This window comes from Gambusia affinis, linkage group LG14 (assembly GCF_019740435.1).
Source record: "Gambusia affinis linkage group LG14, SWU_Gaff_1.0, whole genome shotgun sequence".
Classification (NCBI taxonomy): Eukaryota; Metazoa; Chordata; class Actinopteri; order Cyprinodontiformes; family Poeciliidae; genus Gambusia; species Gambusia affinis.
In genome coordinates, this window is record NC_057881.1 from 8,011,068 (window position 1) to 8,029,530 (window position 18,463).

An 18,463-nucleotide genomic window follows, 5' to 3' on the forward strand; every position below is an offset into this window, starting at 1 on the left:
ACTGAAAAGGGGCTGAAAATCAAATTTTTAATCACTTTAAAAATTATTTTTAATCCCCTCTAGTGTTGTAATACTGGAAGCTAACGGAAGGGGGCAGCACTGAGCCGTCTGCCGCAACAAGGAGAAGAAGATCCTGCTTAGTGAACGGGAGGGGGTGTCCATTTTATTTACACTAGAGAAATAGCTTTGTAACTGAAAGTCGGCTTTCTCTGGCTTTAAAAGTTAAAAAACAGGTACGTATTTATTGTAATTGGACTGGGATGTTTAATAAAAAAAACTGTATATCAGCAGGTTCGAGCAGAAATCGGTCTTTAGCTTGAGGCCTGTTTTCTGACGTTGCGCCATTAGCCGTTTTTAGCGAGCTAACTTTGGCTTCAGTAACCACCATGTTTGTTTAAAACACATTACTAATCGGAATCAACACCTGTTAATTTACACATTGCGATATGTTTGAGGAAATGTTAACAAAAGTTTTAGTTTTTGAAAATAAACCTTCACTTACGGTTATAACTTAGTTGTTTAGCGTTGGCCATTTTAGCTCCTATGGTATGGATTTCACTCAGATAGTCAATATATTTTGCGTCAAGAGTGCTATACTATCGATTTCTTTGACAATCATTTTTATGAGCTTGCAAAGGGAAAAAAATTCTAATTCGGAAAAAATATTACAGAGGTGGGTAGTCGGGTAATAGTTGCACTACTTCGGCATATTTTAACTCAAAAGTAAAATGTAGTTATTCCAAGAAATAACTCAGTGAAGGGTAAACAAGTATTTTATTAAAATGTCACTCAAGTTCTGAGTAACTGACCATAACTTTTTTTTTAGAATTATGTCACAGACTTAAAAATAAAGTTACGTGGTATTTTAATGAGGAAGATGGAAACAATCCAAACATGATTACAAAACAACAAAGTTAGGCAGAAGACACTTTTCCAAATCAAAATTCTTCACTATAAATTTATGAAAACAATGTACACAGTATGTAACGTGTATATATTTGTTAGAACAGGGTAAAGTCCTTTCATTGACTGTATAGTATTTATTGTATTGATCTCCAAATTCCCCCAGCAGATAGAAATAACTTTAAAAAAACAAAGTTGTGTGAAATAAGACATCTCACTTCAACACAAACTGCATTTTATGTTGCAGTACTTAATCAGAATATTACTCAATTTAAAATATAATGTATGGTGCAGTAAAATTACTCCTAGAAGTAATTTTTTTTCCCAAAACGGTACTCAAGTAAATGACTGATTAACCTCTGGTTAATTATGTGTTGCATTCATTCAACAGTGAGGATTGGGAAACGTAACGTCCACTTCATTTGACCGAATAGTATTAGTAGCTACTTTATCTAAAAAAATTGTCATTGTAAGGTTTTTGTGGTTTCTAGATCAACACATTATTTGGAAATATTTCTAAACTGTTCACCTGATTTTTGCTTTTGGTTTTGATTAAACCAAAGGATCCAAAGACTCTTAATGGTTTGTCCGCTTCCTGCTGTAGATTTTTAGAGATGAGCAGTTCAGAAGAAGTATCGTGGATTTCCTGGTTCTGTGGACTGAGGGGGAATGAGTTTTTTTGTGAGGTAAGTGACCCAACTCTAATCACTTGTTGACAGTAAAAGCTAAATTAATAGAGATTTTTGTTTCCAGATGATTTCAATGCTTTGCTACTTTTCTTTTTGCAGTAATTTGATCTGTGATAATTTATTAAAACCATAAAATGCTACTTATTTAGTTTGTCATCTTCTACTTCCATTGTGATTCTGATCCTGTTTTGACCTGATTTGGTTTAGTAAACATTATGAAACCAGAATTACTCTTTGCAATGTAACATAAGTCCAGTCAGATCTCAGCGTTCGGAAACTTTTAGACGAATCTCTTCTCTTTTAGTTAAATTGATGAGGAGGTAAAAAAAAAAAAAAGCCATTAGATTCAGTCATGTTGAATCAGAGGCATGTTTAAAATTTGTTGATAGATTCAGTGTTCATACAAGCTGGAAAAACTATAGATTTATTTTTATTTATTAAATGTATTGTCCAGATTTGCTTTATTATGGTAAAAGAAGGAAATGGGAAGCTATTATGTCTGATTTTATTTCTAAACCTCATCTTTTTTGTCCATCAGCCCATTAATCAGTTAATAAAAAAATTTTAAAAATCAATCAATCAGCCCTACATTGTACTGATAAGTCAATCAGAAAGGTTTTTGTTTTTTTTGCTATAAATTATTAAGCGTACACTAAAGAAATGTTGCTATCACATTTTGGGCAATGAAATATTTATTTTTATTTTAAAAAAGTGATTGTTAGTGTGTTTCTTATATTGTATAAAAAAATCCCTTAATGTTTAAATTAATAATTTGCACAACGTGTGACCCGGTTTATCCAGCTTTTTTTTCACAGCCACAAAACTTCAGAACAAATAAAATCTGTAAATGTTTGAAATAATCTTTTATAAAAATCAAACGGATCTAAATCGGTGCTCACAACCCGACCCAGTATCCAGTAGAAGTTGATGTTTGGTCTCTTTGTTTCCCTGAACTCCAGGTGGATGAGGATTACATCCAGGACAAGTTCAACCTGACGGGCCTGAATGAGCAGGTTCCTCACTACCGCCAGGCCCTGGACATGATCCTGGACCTGGAACCAGGTCGGTACTTCTCTCTGTAGTAGTTCTGACTAAGATGTTGGACTTTCATCTGTTTTCTCTCATCATAGCTTTTTAATGCAGCTTTCGTTTTTCCCCAGTTTGCTTCAGATAACGTTTTCCTCCTTCGTCCTCCTCTTAATTCACGATGCTTTAAAGATGTTTTCTGTTTGTCTTCAGACGAGGAGCTGGAGGATAATCCCAACCAGAGCGACCTGATTGAGCAGGCGGCTGAGATGCTTTACGGCCTCATCCACGCTCGCTACATCCTCACCAACCGAGGCATCGCGCAGATGGTAGGCGCCAAACCCGTCGATTTTTTCCTGCAGCTCGACCCGGCGCTCAGATTGAAGACAGAAAATCAGAACTTCTTGCTTTTTACCCCATCAGATCTGCTGCAACTGGAAATTAGTAAAGAAACACAATAAAACGTCAAATGATTGGAGCTTCAGTTGATCCTTATGTTGTCAGAATAAATGAATGAAACAGAAATACAGCTTTTATGATTCATATAAAAATACAATCTGAACTGGGAGAAAAATAGCTGTTTTTGATGTTCAGTTTGGTTTTATTTTAATTTAAAAGAATGAATAACAGTTAAATCAGGTGTTTCTGAAATTTGTCCTGCAGAGCACAGATGTCAAACTCGAGGCCCGGGGGCCAAATCTGGCCCGCTGTAGCTTTTCCTGTGGCCCAAATTATATCAATAAGTCCCTCCAGCTTTTCACAAATCTGCTAAATTTATACAAAATCAACAAACTTTATTAGTCCTAGAGTGAAACTAGGTTTTGTTGTAGCTGCGTCTCCTGTAGCAGTCAGTAAAGCACCAGAAAACGCCTCTGACTGAACCCACTCTGTTGTTTTAAAGCATTCTCATGAAGATCATTCGTAGGGTTCTCCATATGTTTCTTCATTTTTATGACTGTTTTATTAACATGAATAAGTTTGTTTGAAGGTTTTTCTCAGTGATTAATTTACTGCATACAGTGAATATTAACGTCTTATTTTGTAGGAGAAACGTTTCAGTGTTGCTTTTGCAGAAGCTGAAAGTTTTAGACGGTTCGCACATTAAAACAAATTGATGGTAAACCTGACAGATGTTCACTTAATTTAACACCTGATCAATTCTCTGCTCACTAAATATATATATACCTATTAATATCTCAGTTATTAAATTCTTTATTTACTCTAGAAATATGAAAAAAACAACATTTTTTATTTCTGTTTAGGCCTTAAAATGTGGTTCATGTTAAAAGTCAACATTAAAAGCTAAATTTTGCCAATTTGACTGTTTTTTTTTTCCTGTCTTCAGCTGGAAAAGTACCAGCAGGGAGACTTTGGATATTGTCCACGAGTATATTGTGAGAATCAGCCCATGCTTCCCATCGGTGAGTTAAAACGATGCTCTTCAAATAAAGCAGTTATTTATGACGGCTGCTTTTCGCTCTTCTGTCATCTGAACGTTTATTTGATTAAACCTGATTTGCTTCTGTTGTTGGAGTCAGAATATTTTCATGAAATGTTTCCTGAATTGGTGGAAATAAAAGTATTGCCTTGATTAAGTTAATTTAGAAAAATTAGAGGAAAGAAAAATAATAATTCAAATCAGACAATCACTGCCAAAAGGGGAAAATCTGGAGACAATTAAGAGACCGTTTTAATCAATCAATCAATCAATCAAACTTTATTTGTATAGCACATTTCAGCAGCAAGGCATTTCAAAGTGCTTTACATCAAATCAAACACAAAATACAATGCGATATTAAATATAAATGATCAGTTTCTCTGATTTTACTTTTTAAATGTTTATGTTTGAGTAAAATGAACATTATTTTATTCTGTGAACTACTGACAACATGCCTCTGAAATTACAAACAAAAGTTTTGTATTTATTTGCAGAAAATGAGAAATGGTCAAAATAACAAAAGACATGCAGAGTTTTCACACCTCAAATAATGCAAAGAAAACCAGTTAATATTCATTAGGAACAACAATATTAATGCTTTAAGTCAGAAATTGATATTTGGTGGAATAATCAGGAGGTTTTAATGAGGTTCGGTGCAGTGGACTCTTTGTTTTTTTGTTTTTTTTTACCAGAGCTGTATGTTAAACAATTTCATTGTTTTTGTTTTGAAACCATCTGGTTATGTTTTATTTTGTCCAGAATGTTTCATTTTAATGTACAGCTCCTTGTATTTTTATTTTATTTTGGTTGCTCTTATTCATTTTCTTATCCAGATATTTATTTTCTAGATCAAAACCTGTTTTTGTTGATCTGTAATGTTTGGTGAATAAAAAAAAAAAAATTAGTGATGCACAATATCAGATTTCGGGTTGAAATCCTAAAACTCATTTGATTTGATCGCTAATCAATACCAATATATTTTTCTATACCTACTTACTGGCTTTCTCTACTGTGGAAGTAAAATACTGAATTAACTTTGTCAGCTTATCCTGCTAACAAATGCAAATCCTAAAAATGATGCAACATTTTCAACTTTCTTTATGTTTAAAGTCCTATTTATCTGTAAGACTGAGACACTCAAACAGGCATCATTGTCTCTGATTTGTCACATCAAAATAACGGCTTTTATACCGGTGAGTTATTCTGACAGACGTTTACAGCCAATATCGGCCATCACATCCTGCATCCCTATAAAGAACAGAAGAAACTAGAAAATTCCTGAAGAAATTTAACTGGGGCCTGCCAAAGTGTGCCCGTCGGTTTGGACCCAGCGTTCTGATGCTAAGAATTAGCATCGATGCTAAAGAAAGCTGCAATGTAATCAATAGCATGTGGAGAATCACAAGAATGTTAAGTAAGCTGGACATGCAACATTCAGTATGATAAAGCAAGTGTATTAGCTAAAATGAGCAAATATGCTAATGTAAGCATAAATACTTTCAGTAGCATGTGGGGTATCATTAGAATGTTTACTGTCATTTACTTACTCCATTAAGTATACTAAACATGGCTAATAAGTCTGAAAAATAGAAAATAGCTTATTTAAGCTAAAAGGCTAATGCTAATGAACTGCCTTGCTGCGCAAGGCAGTTCCCTAACCTCGGATAAACAGATAATGCAGAATGATATCACTGCACCGCCTGTGGCGGTGCACTGTCCAGAGGGGCATATTGAGGCTTTTATTTTGAAATTTGCAGTAAGCTTCATATTAAATGCCCACACTAATCCAATGTGTAAGAGTGCTTTGGATAAACCAGTCACATAAAGCCAAAAGGAGCAATTACATGATGTAAAAATTCCCAAGGCTTTTATTTTGAAATTTTTGTTAAGCTTCATTTGAAAGGGTCAAAGTCATCCCATGTGTAACAGTCATTGGATTAAATCAGTCATATAACGCTCAAAAAAGCAATGACCTGATGTAAAAATTTTCAAGGGCTTTTATTTTGAAATTTTCAGTAAGCTTAATTTCAAAGGGCTAGACTCATCCCATGTGTAACAGTGACTGGGTTAAATGAGTTATATACAGCCCATAGCAGCAAGTTTTTCTAAAGGCCAGCTCAGTCCTCCTCTATTTTAACTGAACTAGTAGTTCGAACTACAGTGATGCGTATTTGTAGTCCTCAGCAGCTCTCCCTGCTCTGGGTTCCGTTGCCATGGTAAATAATCCTCTCTGCCAGCTGTGAGTGAGACATCCAGGGGGAGACAATTCTCTGTTTGAGCCAGCCAGTTTGACTAAAAAAAGCATTGCAAAAAACTGTTTCCCGTTCGGGAACCGTAATACATATTCGAAAACCGTTTGAAGCATATGAGAGGGCTATTTTGTGGTCTCACATAGTCCATATTCATATCTCTACCTCACTCACAGTATTAACAGCGATGAGATAAAAAAAGTGTGTGCCAAGGTCTGAAATTTTTCAGAAATACATGGAAGTGAATCAGTGAGATCTGTCTGCTACCCTGGCGCATGACTTTGCTCTGAAGCACCTGGAGAGAAAACTGTAAGCGCTAGATAATTTTTGAAAACATTTGACCGGAGCAGGCACGCGTATCAATGTCATGACCAAGTTTGATACCAATCATGCAATATTTGTGAGCGTGAGGCGAGTTAAAAATGATTTGGGGTCAAAATGTCGCTCTGACTCTCACTCTAGCGGAGCGACCTTCACCTCTGATTTTTCCAAAATCAAAAACTTTGGGTAAACTTAGAAAGAAGTTGTGGACAAACCATAATACATATTGACGTGCTGTCTTCACTTTAAAAGAGATCACGGACGTATCTACAAAATGAAGTTTGAATGGCGTTTCTACATGAAGTTATGACGACACAGAAAATCCTCAAAAATAGGGTATTTTCAGGATTTACTGGTTGCCTCGTCCCCTTGACGACGAGAGATGCACCTGGTGAGCTCGTTAGTGATTTTGGGGTCGTTTTTTGCTTTTTACGTCGCCATGGTAACTCCAAAGCCCACCAAAAGTAATAGCACACCTCCCGGGATCGAGCCGCACGTTTTGATACCACTTTTGTGGGTGGGCTCGCAGCGGTACGAGCCGCATTAATGTCCGCGGAAGAAGAAGTTAAGAACTAGAAAATTCCTGAAGAAATTTAACTGGGGCCTGCCAAAGTGTGCCCGTCGGTTTGGACCCAGCGTTCTGATGCTAAGAATTTGCATCAATGCTAAAGAAAGCTGCAATGTAATCAATAGCATGTGGAGAATCACAAGAATGTTAAGTAAGCTGGACATGCAACATTCAGTATGATAAAGCAAGTGCATTAGCTAAAATGAGCAAATATGCTAATGTAAGCATAAATACTTTCAGTAGCATGTGGGGTATCATTAGAATGTTTACTGTCATTTACTTACTCCATTAAGTATACTAAACATGGCTAATAAGTCTGAAAAATAGAAAATAGCTTATTTAAGCTAAAAGGCTAATGCTAATGAACTGTCTTGCTGCGCAAGGCAGTTCCCTAACCTCGGATAAACAGATAATGCAGAATGATATCACTGTCCAGAGGGGCATTTTGAGGCTTTTATTTTGAAATTTGCAGTAAGCTTCATATTAAATGCCCACACTAATCCAATGTGTAAGAGTGCTTTGGATAAACCAGTCACATAAAGCCAAAAAGAGCAATTACATGATGTAAAAATTCCCAAGGCTTTTATTTTGAAATTTTTGTTAAGCTTCATTTGAAAGGGTCAAAGTCATCCCATGTGTAACAGTCATTGGATTAAATCAGTCATATAACGCTCAAAAAAGCAATGACCTGATGTAAAAATTTTCAAGGGCTTTTATTTTGAAATTTTCAGTAAGCTTCATTTCAAAGGGCTAGACTCATCCCATGTGTAACAGTGACAGGGTTAAATTAGTTATATACAGCCCATAGCAGCAAGTTGTTCTAAAGGCCAGCTCAGTCCTCCTCTGTTTTAACTGAACTACTAGTTCGAACTACAGTGATCGTGTTGTAGTCCTCAGCAGCTCTCCCTGCTCTGGGTTCCGTTGCCATGGTAAATAATCCTCTCTGCCAGCTGTGAGTGAGACATCCAGGGGGAGACAATTCTCTGTTTGAGCCAGCCAGTTTGACTAAAAAAAGCATTGCAAAAAACTGTTTCCGTTAGGAACCGTAATACATATTCGAAAACCGTTTGAAGCATATGAGAGGGCTATTTGTCGTCTCACATAGTCCCGCCATTCATATCTCTACCTCACTCACAGTATTAACAGCGATGAGATAAAAAAGTGTGTGCCAAGGTCTGAAATTTTCAGAAATACATGGAAGTGAATCAGTGAGATCTGTCTGCTACCCTGGCGCATGACTTTGCTCTGAAGCACCTGGAGAGAAAACTGTAAGCGCTAGATAATTTTTGAAAACATTTGACCGGAGCAGGCAGCGTATCAATGTCATGACCAAGTTTGATACCAATCATGCAATATTTGTGAGCGTGAGGGCGAGTTAAAAAATGATTTGGGGTCAAAATGTCGCTCTGACTCTCACTCTAGCGGAGCGGCCTTCACACTCTGATTTTTCCAAAAATCAAAAACTTTGGGTCGCTTAGAAAGAAGTTGTGGACAAACCATAATACATATTGACGTGCTGTCTTCACTTTAAAAGAGATCACGGACGTATCTACAAAATGAAGTTTGAATGGCGTTTCTACATAAGTTATGGCGACACAGAAAATCCTCAAAAATAGGGTATTTTCAGGATTTACTGGTTGCCTCATCCCCTTGACGACGAGACTTGCACCTGGTGAGCTCGTTAGTGATTTTGGGGTCGTTTTTTGCTTTTTACGTCGCCATGGTAACTCCAAATCCCACCAAAAGTAATAGCTCCCTTCCGGGAGCGAGCATACGTTTGATACCACTTTTGTGGGTGGGCTCATGGCGATGCGAGCCGAATTAATGTCCGCGGAAGAAGAAGTTAAGAACTAGAAAAGTCCTGAAGAAATTTAACTGGGGCCTGCCAAAGTGTGCCCGTCGGTTTGGACCCAGCGTTGTGATGCTAAGAATTACCATCAATGCTAAAGAAAGCTGCAATGTAATCAATAGCATGTGGAGAATCACAAGAATGTTAAGTAAGCTGGACATGCAACATTCAGTATGATAAAGTAAGTGTATTAGCTAAAATGAGCAAATATGCTAATGTAAGCATAAATACTTTCAGTAGCATGTGGGGTATCATTAGAATGTTTACTGTCATTTACTTACTCCATTAAGTATACTAAACATGGCTAATAAGTCTGAAAAATAGAAAATAGCTTATTTAAGCTAAAAGGCTAATGCTAATGAACTGCCTTGCTGCGCAAGGCAGTTCCCTAACCTCGGATAAACAGATAATGCAGAATGATATCACTGCACGCCTCTGACTGTCTATCAGAAGGGGCATTTTGAGGCTTTTATTTTGAAATTTGCAGTAAGCTTCATATTAAATGCCCACACTAATCCAATGTGTAAGAGTGCTTTGGATAAACCAGTCACATAAAGCCAAAAAGAGCAATTACATGATGTAAAAATTCCCAAGGCTTTTATTTTGAAATTTTGTTAAGCTTCATTTGAAAGGGTCAAAGTCATCCCATGTGTAACAGTCATTGGATTAAATCAGTCATATAACGCTCAAAAAGCAATGACCTGATGTAAAAATTTTCAAGGGCTTTTATTTTGAAATTTTCAGTACTTCATTTCAAAGGGCTAGACTCATGCCATGTGTAACAGTGACAGGGTTAAATTAGTTATATACAGCCCATAGCAGCAAGTTGTTCTAAAGGCCAGCTCAGTCCTCCTCTGTTTTAACTGAACTACTAGTTAGAACTACAGTGATGCGTGTTGTAGTCCTCAGCAGCTCTCCCTGCTCTGGGTTCCGTTGCCATGGTAAATAATCCTCTCTGCCAGCTGTGAGTGAGACATCCAGGGAGACAATTCTCTGTTTGAGCCAGCCAGTTTGACTAAAAAAGCATTGCAAACAACTGTTTCCGTTCGGGAACCGTAATACATATTCGAAAACCGTTTGAAGCATATGAGAGGGCTATTTGTCGTCTCACATAGTCCCCATTCATATCTCTACCTCACTCACAGTATTAACAGCGATGAGATAAAAAAGTGTGTGCCAAGGTCTGAAATTTTTCAGAAATACATGGAAGTGAATCAGTGAGATCTGTCTGCTACCCTGGCGCATGACTTTGCTCTGAAGCACCTGGAGAGAAAACTGTAAGCGCTAGATAATTTTTGAAAACATTTGACCCGGAGCAGGCAGCGTATCAATGTCATGACCAAGTTTGATACCAATCATGCAATATTTGTGGCGTGAGGCGAGTTAAAAAATGATTTGGGGTCAAAATGTCGCTCTGACTCTCACTCTAGCGGAGCGGACCTTCACACTCTGATTTTTCCAAAAATCAAAAACTTTGGGTCGCTTAGAAAGAAGTTGTGGACAAACCATAATACATATTGACGTGCTGTCTTCACTTTAAAAGAGATCACGGACGTATCTACAAAATGAAGTTTGAATGGCGTTTCTACATAAAGTTATGGACACAGAAAATCCTCAAAAATAGGGTATTTTCAGGATTTACTGGTTGCCTCATCCCTTAATGACGAGAGATGCAGCTGGTGAGCTCGTTAGTGATTTTGGGGTCGTTTTTGCTTTTTACGTCGCCATGGTAACTCCAAATCCACCAAAAGTAATAGCTCCAATGCGGGTTCGAGCCGCACGTTTTGATACCACTTTTATGGGTGGGCTACTTGTGATGCGCGCATTAATAACGGAAGAATAAAATATAATATACTAGAAAATTCCTGAAGAAATTTAACTGGGGCCTGCCAAAGTGTGCCCGTCGGTTTGGACCCAGCGTTGTGATGCTAAAATTAGCATCAATGCTAAAAAGCTGCAATGTAATCAATAGCATGTGGAGAATCACAAGAATGTTAAGTAAGCTGGACATGCAACATTCAGTATGATAAAGTAAGTGTATTAGCTAAAATGAGCAAATATGCTAATGTAAGCATAAATACTTTCAGTAGCATGTGGGTATCATTAGAATGTTTACTGTCATTTACTTACTCCATTAAGTATACTAAACATGGCTAATAAGTCTGAAAAATAGAAAATAGCTTATTTAAGCTAAAAGGCTAATGCTAATGAACTGCCTTGCTGCAAGGCAGTTCCTAACCTCGGATAAACAGATAATGCAGAATGATATCACTGCACCGCCTCGTGATGCACTATCAGAAGGGGCATTTTGAGGCTTTTATTTTGAAATTTGCAGTAAGCTTCATATTAAATGCCCACACTAATCCAATGTGTAAGAGTGCTTTGGATAAACCAGTCACATAAAGCCAAAAGAGCAATTACATGATGTAAAAATTCCCAAGGCTTTTATTTTGAAATTTTGTTAAGCTTCATTTGAAAGGGTCAAAGTCATCCCATGTGTAACAGTCATTGGATTAAATCAGTCATATAACGCTCAAAAAGCAATGACCTGATGTAAAAATTTTCAAGGGCTTTTATTTTGAAATTTTCAGTAAGCTTCATTTCAAAGGCTAGACTCATCCCATGTGTAACAGTGACAGGGTTAAATTAGTTATATATAGCAGCAAGTTTTCTAAAGGCCAGCTCAGTCCTCCTCTGTTTTAACTGAACTACTAGTTGAACTACAGTGATGCGTATTTGTAGTCCTCAGCAGCTCTCCCTGCTCTGGGTTCCGTTGCCATGGTAAATAATCCTCTCTGCCAGCTGTGAGTGAGACATCCAGGGAGACAATTCTCTGTTTGAGCCAGCCAGTTTGACTAAAAAAGCATTGCAAAAACTGTTTCCCGTTAGAACCGTAATACATATTCGAAAACCGTTTGAAGCATATGAGAGGGCTATTTGTCGTCTCACATAGTCCGCCATTCATATCTCTACCTCACTCACAGTATTAACAGCGATGAGATAAAAAAGTGTGTGCCAAGGTCTGAAATTTTTCAGAAATACATGGAAGTGAATCAGTGAGATCTGTCTGCTACCCTGGCGCATGACTTTGCTCTGAAGCACCTGGAGAGAAAACTGTAAGCTAGATAATTTTTGAAAACATTTGACCGAGCAGCACGCAGCGTATCAATGTCATGACCAAGTTTGATACCAATCATGCAATATTTGTGAGCGTGAGGCGAGTTAAAAAATGATTTGGGGTCAAAATGTCGCTCTGACTCTCACTCTAGAGGAGCAGCCTTCACACTCTGATTTTCCAAAATCAAAAACTTTAGATTAAACAGAAAGTTGTGGACAAACCATAATACATATTGACGTGCTGTCTTCACTTTAAAAGAGATCACGGACGTATCTACAAAATGAAGTTTGAATGGCGTTTCTACATAAAGTTATGACGACACAGAAAATCCTCAAAAATAGGGTATTTTCAGGATTTACTGGTTGCCTCGTCCCCTTGACGACGAGAGATGCACCTGGTGAGCTCGTTAGTGATTTTGGGGTCGTTTTTTGCTTTTACGTCGCCATGGTAACTCCAAATCCCACCAAAAGTAATAGCACACCTCACGGGATCGAGCCGCAGCGTTTGATACCACTTTTGTGGGTGGGCTCATGCGGATGCGAGCAGCATTCACGGTGACGGAAGAATAAGTTAAGAATAATAATAAAGAAACATTCTATTGGGTGTAGAACAATAGGTGCCTGCCATGCAATGCATGGAGGCAGTGACTGACTTGCTTCGCAAGTCAGTCACTGCTCTCCTTATGCATTGCTCTGGGCAAACCCCAATAAATAAAGAGACATTCTATTGGGTGTAGAACAATAGGTGCCTGCCATGCAATGCATGGAGGCAGTGACTGACTTGCCAGCAAGTCAGTCACTGCTCTCCTTATGCATTGCTATGGGCAAACCCCAATAATAAAGACACATTCTATTGGGTGTAGAACAATAGGTGCCTGCCATGCAATGCATGGAGGCAGTGACTGACTTGCTTCGCAAGTCAGTCACTGCTCTCCTTATGCATTGCTATGGGCAGGCCCCAATAAAGAGGCGTTCTATTGGGTGTAGAACAATAGGTGCCTGCCATGCAATGCATAAGGAGAGCAGTGACTGACTTGCGAAGCAAGTCAGTCATGCATTGCTATGGGCAGGCCCCAATAAAAAATTTTTCGTGTGGTGAACATCGAGTTCCTGCTGATCTCCTCTCCTCCTCTGCAGGCCTGTCGGACATCCCAGGGGAGGCCATGGTGAAGCTCTACTGCCCTAAATGTATGGACGTTTACACCCCCAAGTCCTCCAGACACCACCACACAGACGGAGCCTACTTCGGCACCGGCTTCCCCCACATGCTCTTCATGGTTCACCCTGAGTACCGACCCAAAAGGCCCGCCAACCAGTTTGTCCCCCGGTTAGTAAAACGTGCAGAATGGACGCCCGCTGTGTGTCGCACACAAATGCGTCCCCCTGGGAACCAAAACACAACTAACTTGTTACATCCTTTCTTTCCTTTTTCTTTTTTTTCATGAAACATTTTCTGTTCAAAAGAAAACAGATTAACCTAACCAGAGCATTTGAATGTAAATATAGACACTCGAAAAGAGTGCATGTAATTATCTTGGCTAAACAAAAAAAAACAACAAAATTATCAGATTTTATCTTAACTTTTCTATTCCTTTTCTTTTTTTTTTTCAAAAATTCAACGCAGTACAATAGGATTTGATTTGAACTTTTCAACTACAACAAATTTTGCTGGACAATAATTTATCAATCAATCAATCAAACTTTATTTGAAGAGCACATTTCAGCAGCAAGGCATTTCAAAGTGCTTTACATCAAATCAAACACAAAAACACAATGCAACATAGAATCAACAATAAAAACACAACATAGTCAGGTTCCGTCAATAAATTTGCAATTGATTAGGTTTCAAATACAACTCTAAACAAGTGGGTTTTTAGTTGAGATTTAAAGGAAGTCAGTGTTTCAGCTGTTTTACAGTTTTCTGGAAGTTTGTTCCAGATTTTTGGTGCATAGATGCTAAATGCTGCTTCTCCTCGTTTGGTTCTGGTTCTGGTGGTGCAGAGCAGACCAGAACCAGAAGACCTGAGAGGCCTGGAAGGTTGCTATGACAACAGCAGCAGATCTTTAATGTACTGTGGTGCTAAACCATTCAGTGATTTATAAACTAACAACAGTATTTTAAAGTGTATTCTTTGAGCTACAGGTAGCCAGTGGAGGGACTTTAATTCCTTTATCATCATCATGAGGCTCTGAAGGTTCAGGTCTGAGTCCATCACTGTCAAAACTCCCAGAAACTACCAATCTCTCTTTGACGTCTGTTTCTTACCGTGTGTTTCCTGCAGTCTGTACGGCTTTAAGATCCACCCCATGGCCTACCAGCTGCAGCTGCAAGCCGCCTCCAGCTTCAAGAGCCCCGTCAAGGCCATCCGCTAGGAGCAACGAGGAGGAGGAGGAGGAATGTGGCGAAAGAATCACGTGGAGAGGGGTCAGCTGTATTTTCCCCAGATGCCCCCTCGCCACAATGGAGACTGTATTATTTTTGTTTAGATTAGCCCAAAAGAGGGAAAAAGGGTAAAGATTTAAGTGTGAAATAGACAGAAGAATAAAACACATTTACATTTACACAGCTATGATAATGGTGAGAAACACACACACACACATATACACACACACACACACGTAGACGGAGCCACACACTTTAGATTCACCGAACTCATCCGTGCCAAAAACAGAAGGAGGGAGGAAGCAGAGGGACGGCGGCGCTTCGTGGCACTGCAGTTTGTTTCCTGGTGATCCTCCATCTTTGCTGAGCTTCCTCTCCCGTTTGGATGCTGCTGGGAGGCGTTTTTTTTTTTTTTCCCATTTCATTTTTTCTTCATAATCACTCATCGAAACGGGAAAACACGGAGCTATTTCCGAGGAGGTTGTGTGGAACGTTGTGTTAAATTTGCCTTAAAGTGCATAAAATAATCAAGTCCGACTTTTTGAGTCGTCACATAATTGTAATTGTAAAAACCTGCATGTGAAAGCAGCCGCCAGTAAAAACGCAGCTTCTGCTCTGAATGTCGGCAGATTTCCTCCCCGCGTAGATTCAGCTTCGTCGCAGAAACGTTTCATCCGTTCAGAAACTGAAAACGCTGATAAATGGTTTGTAGGACTCGCTGTTTGTCAACGCAGCTGGTTTTAGTTTGTTTCTTTCTTTCCTCTAACAAGGAAGCTGTAAATGTGACCTTTTGACCCTGCTGGCTTGTTTGGTTTTTATTTTTAGCTAAAAAACTTGAAGTTAAACTTTGATCTGATTTCTGTTTGTTTCTTTATATTCATTTAGTCCCTTTAAAAAAAACCCCACAAAGATTCATAATCGGACTTAAAATATGTCATTTAGTTCGATCAAACATCTGAGTTTAACTTTCTAACTTCGTCATCTAACAGATAAAAATCTGCCAATAAAGAGGATTTTATTTTGATTTATATTTGGATGATCTCATCAAAGTATTTTTTTATTTGCAGTTTGATTGTTTTTGCTGCTGAGAGCGAACCTGCGTAGTTTTGCAGATTGTTTTAGTTTTTAAATATAATACTAAATCTCGATTAGACGCTACAGAAACTATTTTTGAGAATTTTTACAAACAAAAGCGATCACAAATTGATTTAAATCACTCATTTACTTTAAGACACTCCAGTATATTTTTGAAAAAATGTAGTTTTCTTGTTACAATAGTCGATCTGTGGTCCAAAAAACTAAATGAATCAGGTGATTATAAACCTCCTCTAGCTCGATGTTTTCGTCCCACAAAGTTTACAAACACTGATGGAAATTTTATGAAGTATTTTACGGATGCTGAACTTTCTGAAGTGGACATATTGGAGAGGTTTTGTTTGGTGTGGGGTCACAGGGTCACTTCATTTCCCTAAAACGGCTTCCTGGACGTGGCCTGAACAGCTTTGTGTTTCTTCTAGTTGTTTGTATTTATTGCCTTCTGTTCATCGTTCTGATCAAATATCATGATTAATCCATTTGTATGTCTGCTGAACAGTTTCTGCTGCAGCCCTTGTGGTTCTGATCCGCGTTCTGGCCCACGATCAAACCAGAATAATGAAGCTGAAATCCGTAATCTGTTTTGGCACTGAAGGTTTTGCTAGAAACACAATGTGGTATCACTTTAGCCCACCTAGATATTTTTCTTTACGTTAATTTTGTCAAATTTTTTGGGTTTGATTACATTCACTGACTCTGACCTCCTGGTTTCTACCTTTTTTGCTCTTTAGCTGCCCCATAACCGCAGTAAAAAACTCTTAATTCATAAAATAAATAATGAAACATAAACATGTCAAACTATTTCTGAGGAGTTCGACAATCTGAATCCATCAGCTCGTTCTTCTGCTGCACCGATCCGACTTCAGCCTCTCCTCCGTTTTTATTTATGTTGAGCTTTAGAGACGGACTCTCCACACCTGTTTACGTTTTCTTGTCACTTTTCCCCCAGTTTTTGATAGATTCAACAGACCGCCCTCCTCTTTTGTGTGACTGCAACTGAGTTTTCGTTTCAAGACACAAGAGAAACTGTATTTATGTGTCCAGATTTTAACTCATGTTTGTGTTGTTGTGTTTGTGCGACTGGAAGGCTGAGCAGGATTCGGAAACTCAATAAACTTCTATTTTCTTTTCATGTCTTTTGTCGTCTCTGTTGAAGTTCAGCCTTGGTGCCACCAGGTGGCACTATAGAGAAAGTTAAAATTATTTTCTGAATATTTGGTCACAATTTTGCATTTTACTGTAGCATAACTTTGTCAGTGTAACTAATATTTACTGTAATTATCGAACTGTCTTTAGATTGGAAAAAATGTCTTTAGATTGTTGTGGTTTATTTCTGTAAACGGTACAGATATTAATATGCAAAATTCACATTTTACACGTTTTTATACCTATATTTAGGTTTTTGTTTCTTTTAAAAACAGTCAAACTACTTAAAAAAAAAAAAAAGACCCGTTGGGGTTTGTTTTTTTTTTTTGCCAATGAGTTACTGTTTTAGGTGATTTGGAAAATGAGCCGTTTCAAAAATCTCCCGACCGTTGAGTCGCGCTGCGCCGTTACCTAGCAACGTCACCTAGCAACCCGATCGAGCTCCTTTACGTTTGGTCAGCTCGTTTTATTGCTGTCTAATAAACAACTGCATTTCGGGGATTAAAATTGTAAAATATATGTGGTGGAATTAACTTGATGCCACATTTCATAAAAGTACATTTAAATTATGTGATATGCAATATTTCTGTCTTAAAAAGTATTTTTGGGTGTGTGCATAAGGTATATGTGTAGGGCAAATTATGTACCAATGAGTACGGAAAGTAGATAAATATATCTACATTTGATAAAAATACATATATCAGTGTTTTTTCTGATATTAGACACCCCCAGGTTACAATAATGCTTAAGAAAGTATCAATTTGCATATATAGGATGGTGGGAATAACTTTATTTTTTACCTAATTGGTAAAAATTGACATTTTAGGGCTTAAGAATGAGTATGTATGAGGAGGACTGTCATGGCGGAGCAATCCTTTCCACAAAAGTTGCCAATTCTGATGTTTTTGGACATATAAAGATTCACATATGATTCCTCAACAAACTATTCCTGAATCCCAAACGTCTGTGTGTTTTTCCTGTAGAGAAGAAAGGGCGTTTCCCTGTTTTGGGGTGTGGCTGCAGGGATATTTCACATGGCTCTCAACAAACAGCAGTTAAGTGGGCAGATTTCCACAGCATTAACACAAAATCTCAAGATTGCAGTGCTGTTGCTGTGGTTATGTTTACCTCCTGGTTACTGTTTAGTCGTCCATCGGCAGAGACGCAAGCAGGAAATTAAAACTGCTTCTACAGACAGCTTGAAAACAGAGGCCGTATCTCGGCTCCCATTGGAAATGACTGGAGCTTCTGGGTTTTCCTCATGTGGCTGCTAAGTTTCTGTGGTGGAAGAAGCAGAGGAATCTTCCGCGTGACTCAGGATAACATCAAACCACAGCTTGGGACCTTCCCTTCTCCTCCGCCTCCTGTTTTATGAGTTGTTTGAACACTGGAAGAGTCACAGGCTGACGCACCGCGCTGAGACGGTTTCTAAACGCAGACAGTGTTTGAGTTTGAATCATGTGCTGCAGTTGGGGTATTTGCCACACCCAGATGCAACAATTTGGTTTTGTATAACTTTTATGTCGCATAGTTGAATAAAATAAATAAATAAATAAAAGTATTACTGGTTAAACTTTCAAAATTATGTAGCTTTATGTTATGAAAGCTAAAGTTTAATCACAAATTTATGTCAGATCACAATTTCTGTCAAGTTGTCATAACAAAGACCTTGTAAATAA

At 38.1% G+C, this 18,463-nt stretch overlaps 1 protein-coding gene across 2 annotated transcripts; it reads left to right on the forward strand.

Moving 5' to 3' along the window:
- The first annotated feature begins 75 nt into the window (after nt 1–75).
- Nucleotides 76–16,770, forward strand: csnk2b (casein kinase 2, beta polypeptide). Of its 2 annotated transcripts, XR_006372704.1 has the most exons (8): nt 96–233; nt 1,508–1,589; nt 2,552–2,654; nt 2,832–2,947; nt 3,964–4,039; nt 13,298–13,487; nt 14,304–14,361; nt 14,443–14,578. XR_006372704.1 is itself a non-coding variant. In XM_044138109.1 (7 exons), exons 2-7 carry the CDS (start codon nt 1,518–1,520, stop codon nt 14,531–14,533), a joined length of 648 nt encoding a protein of 215 aa, XP_043994044.1. In that variant the 5' UTR covers nt 76–233; nt 1,508–1,517; the 3' UTR covers nt 14,534–16,770. The 2 variants fall into 2 exon arrangements, 1 of the variants encoding a protein (XP_043994044.1); XM_044138109.1 differs by lacking the exon at nt 14,304–14,361 and having other exon boundaries at nt 76–233; nt 14,443–16,770.
- Nucleotides 16,771–18,463: the final 1,693 nt, after the last annotated feature.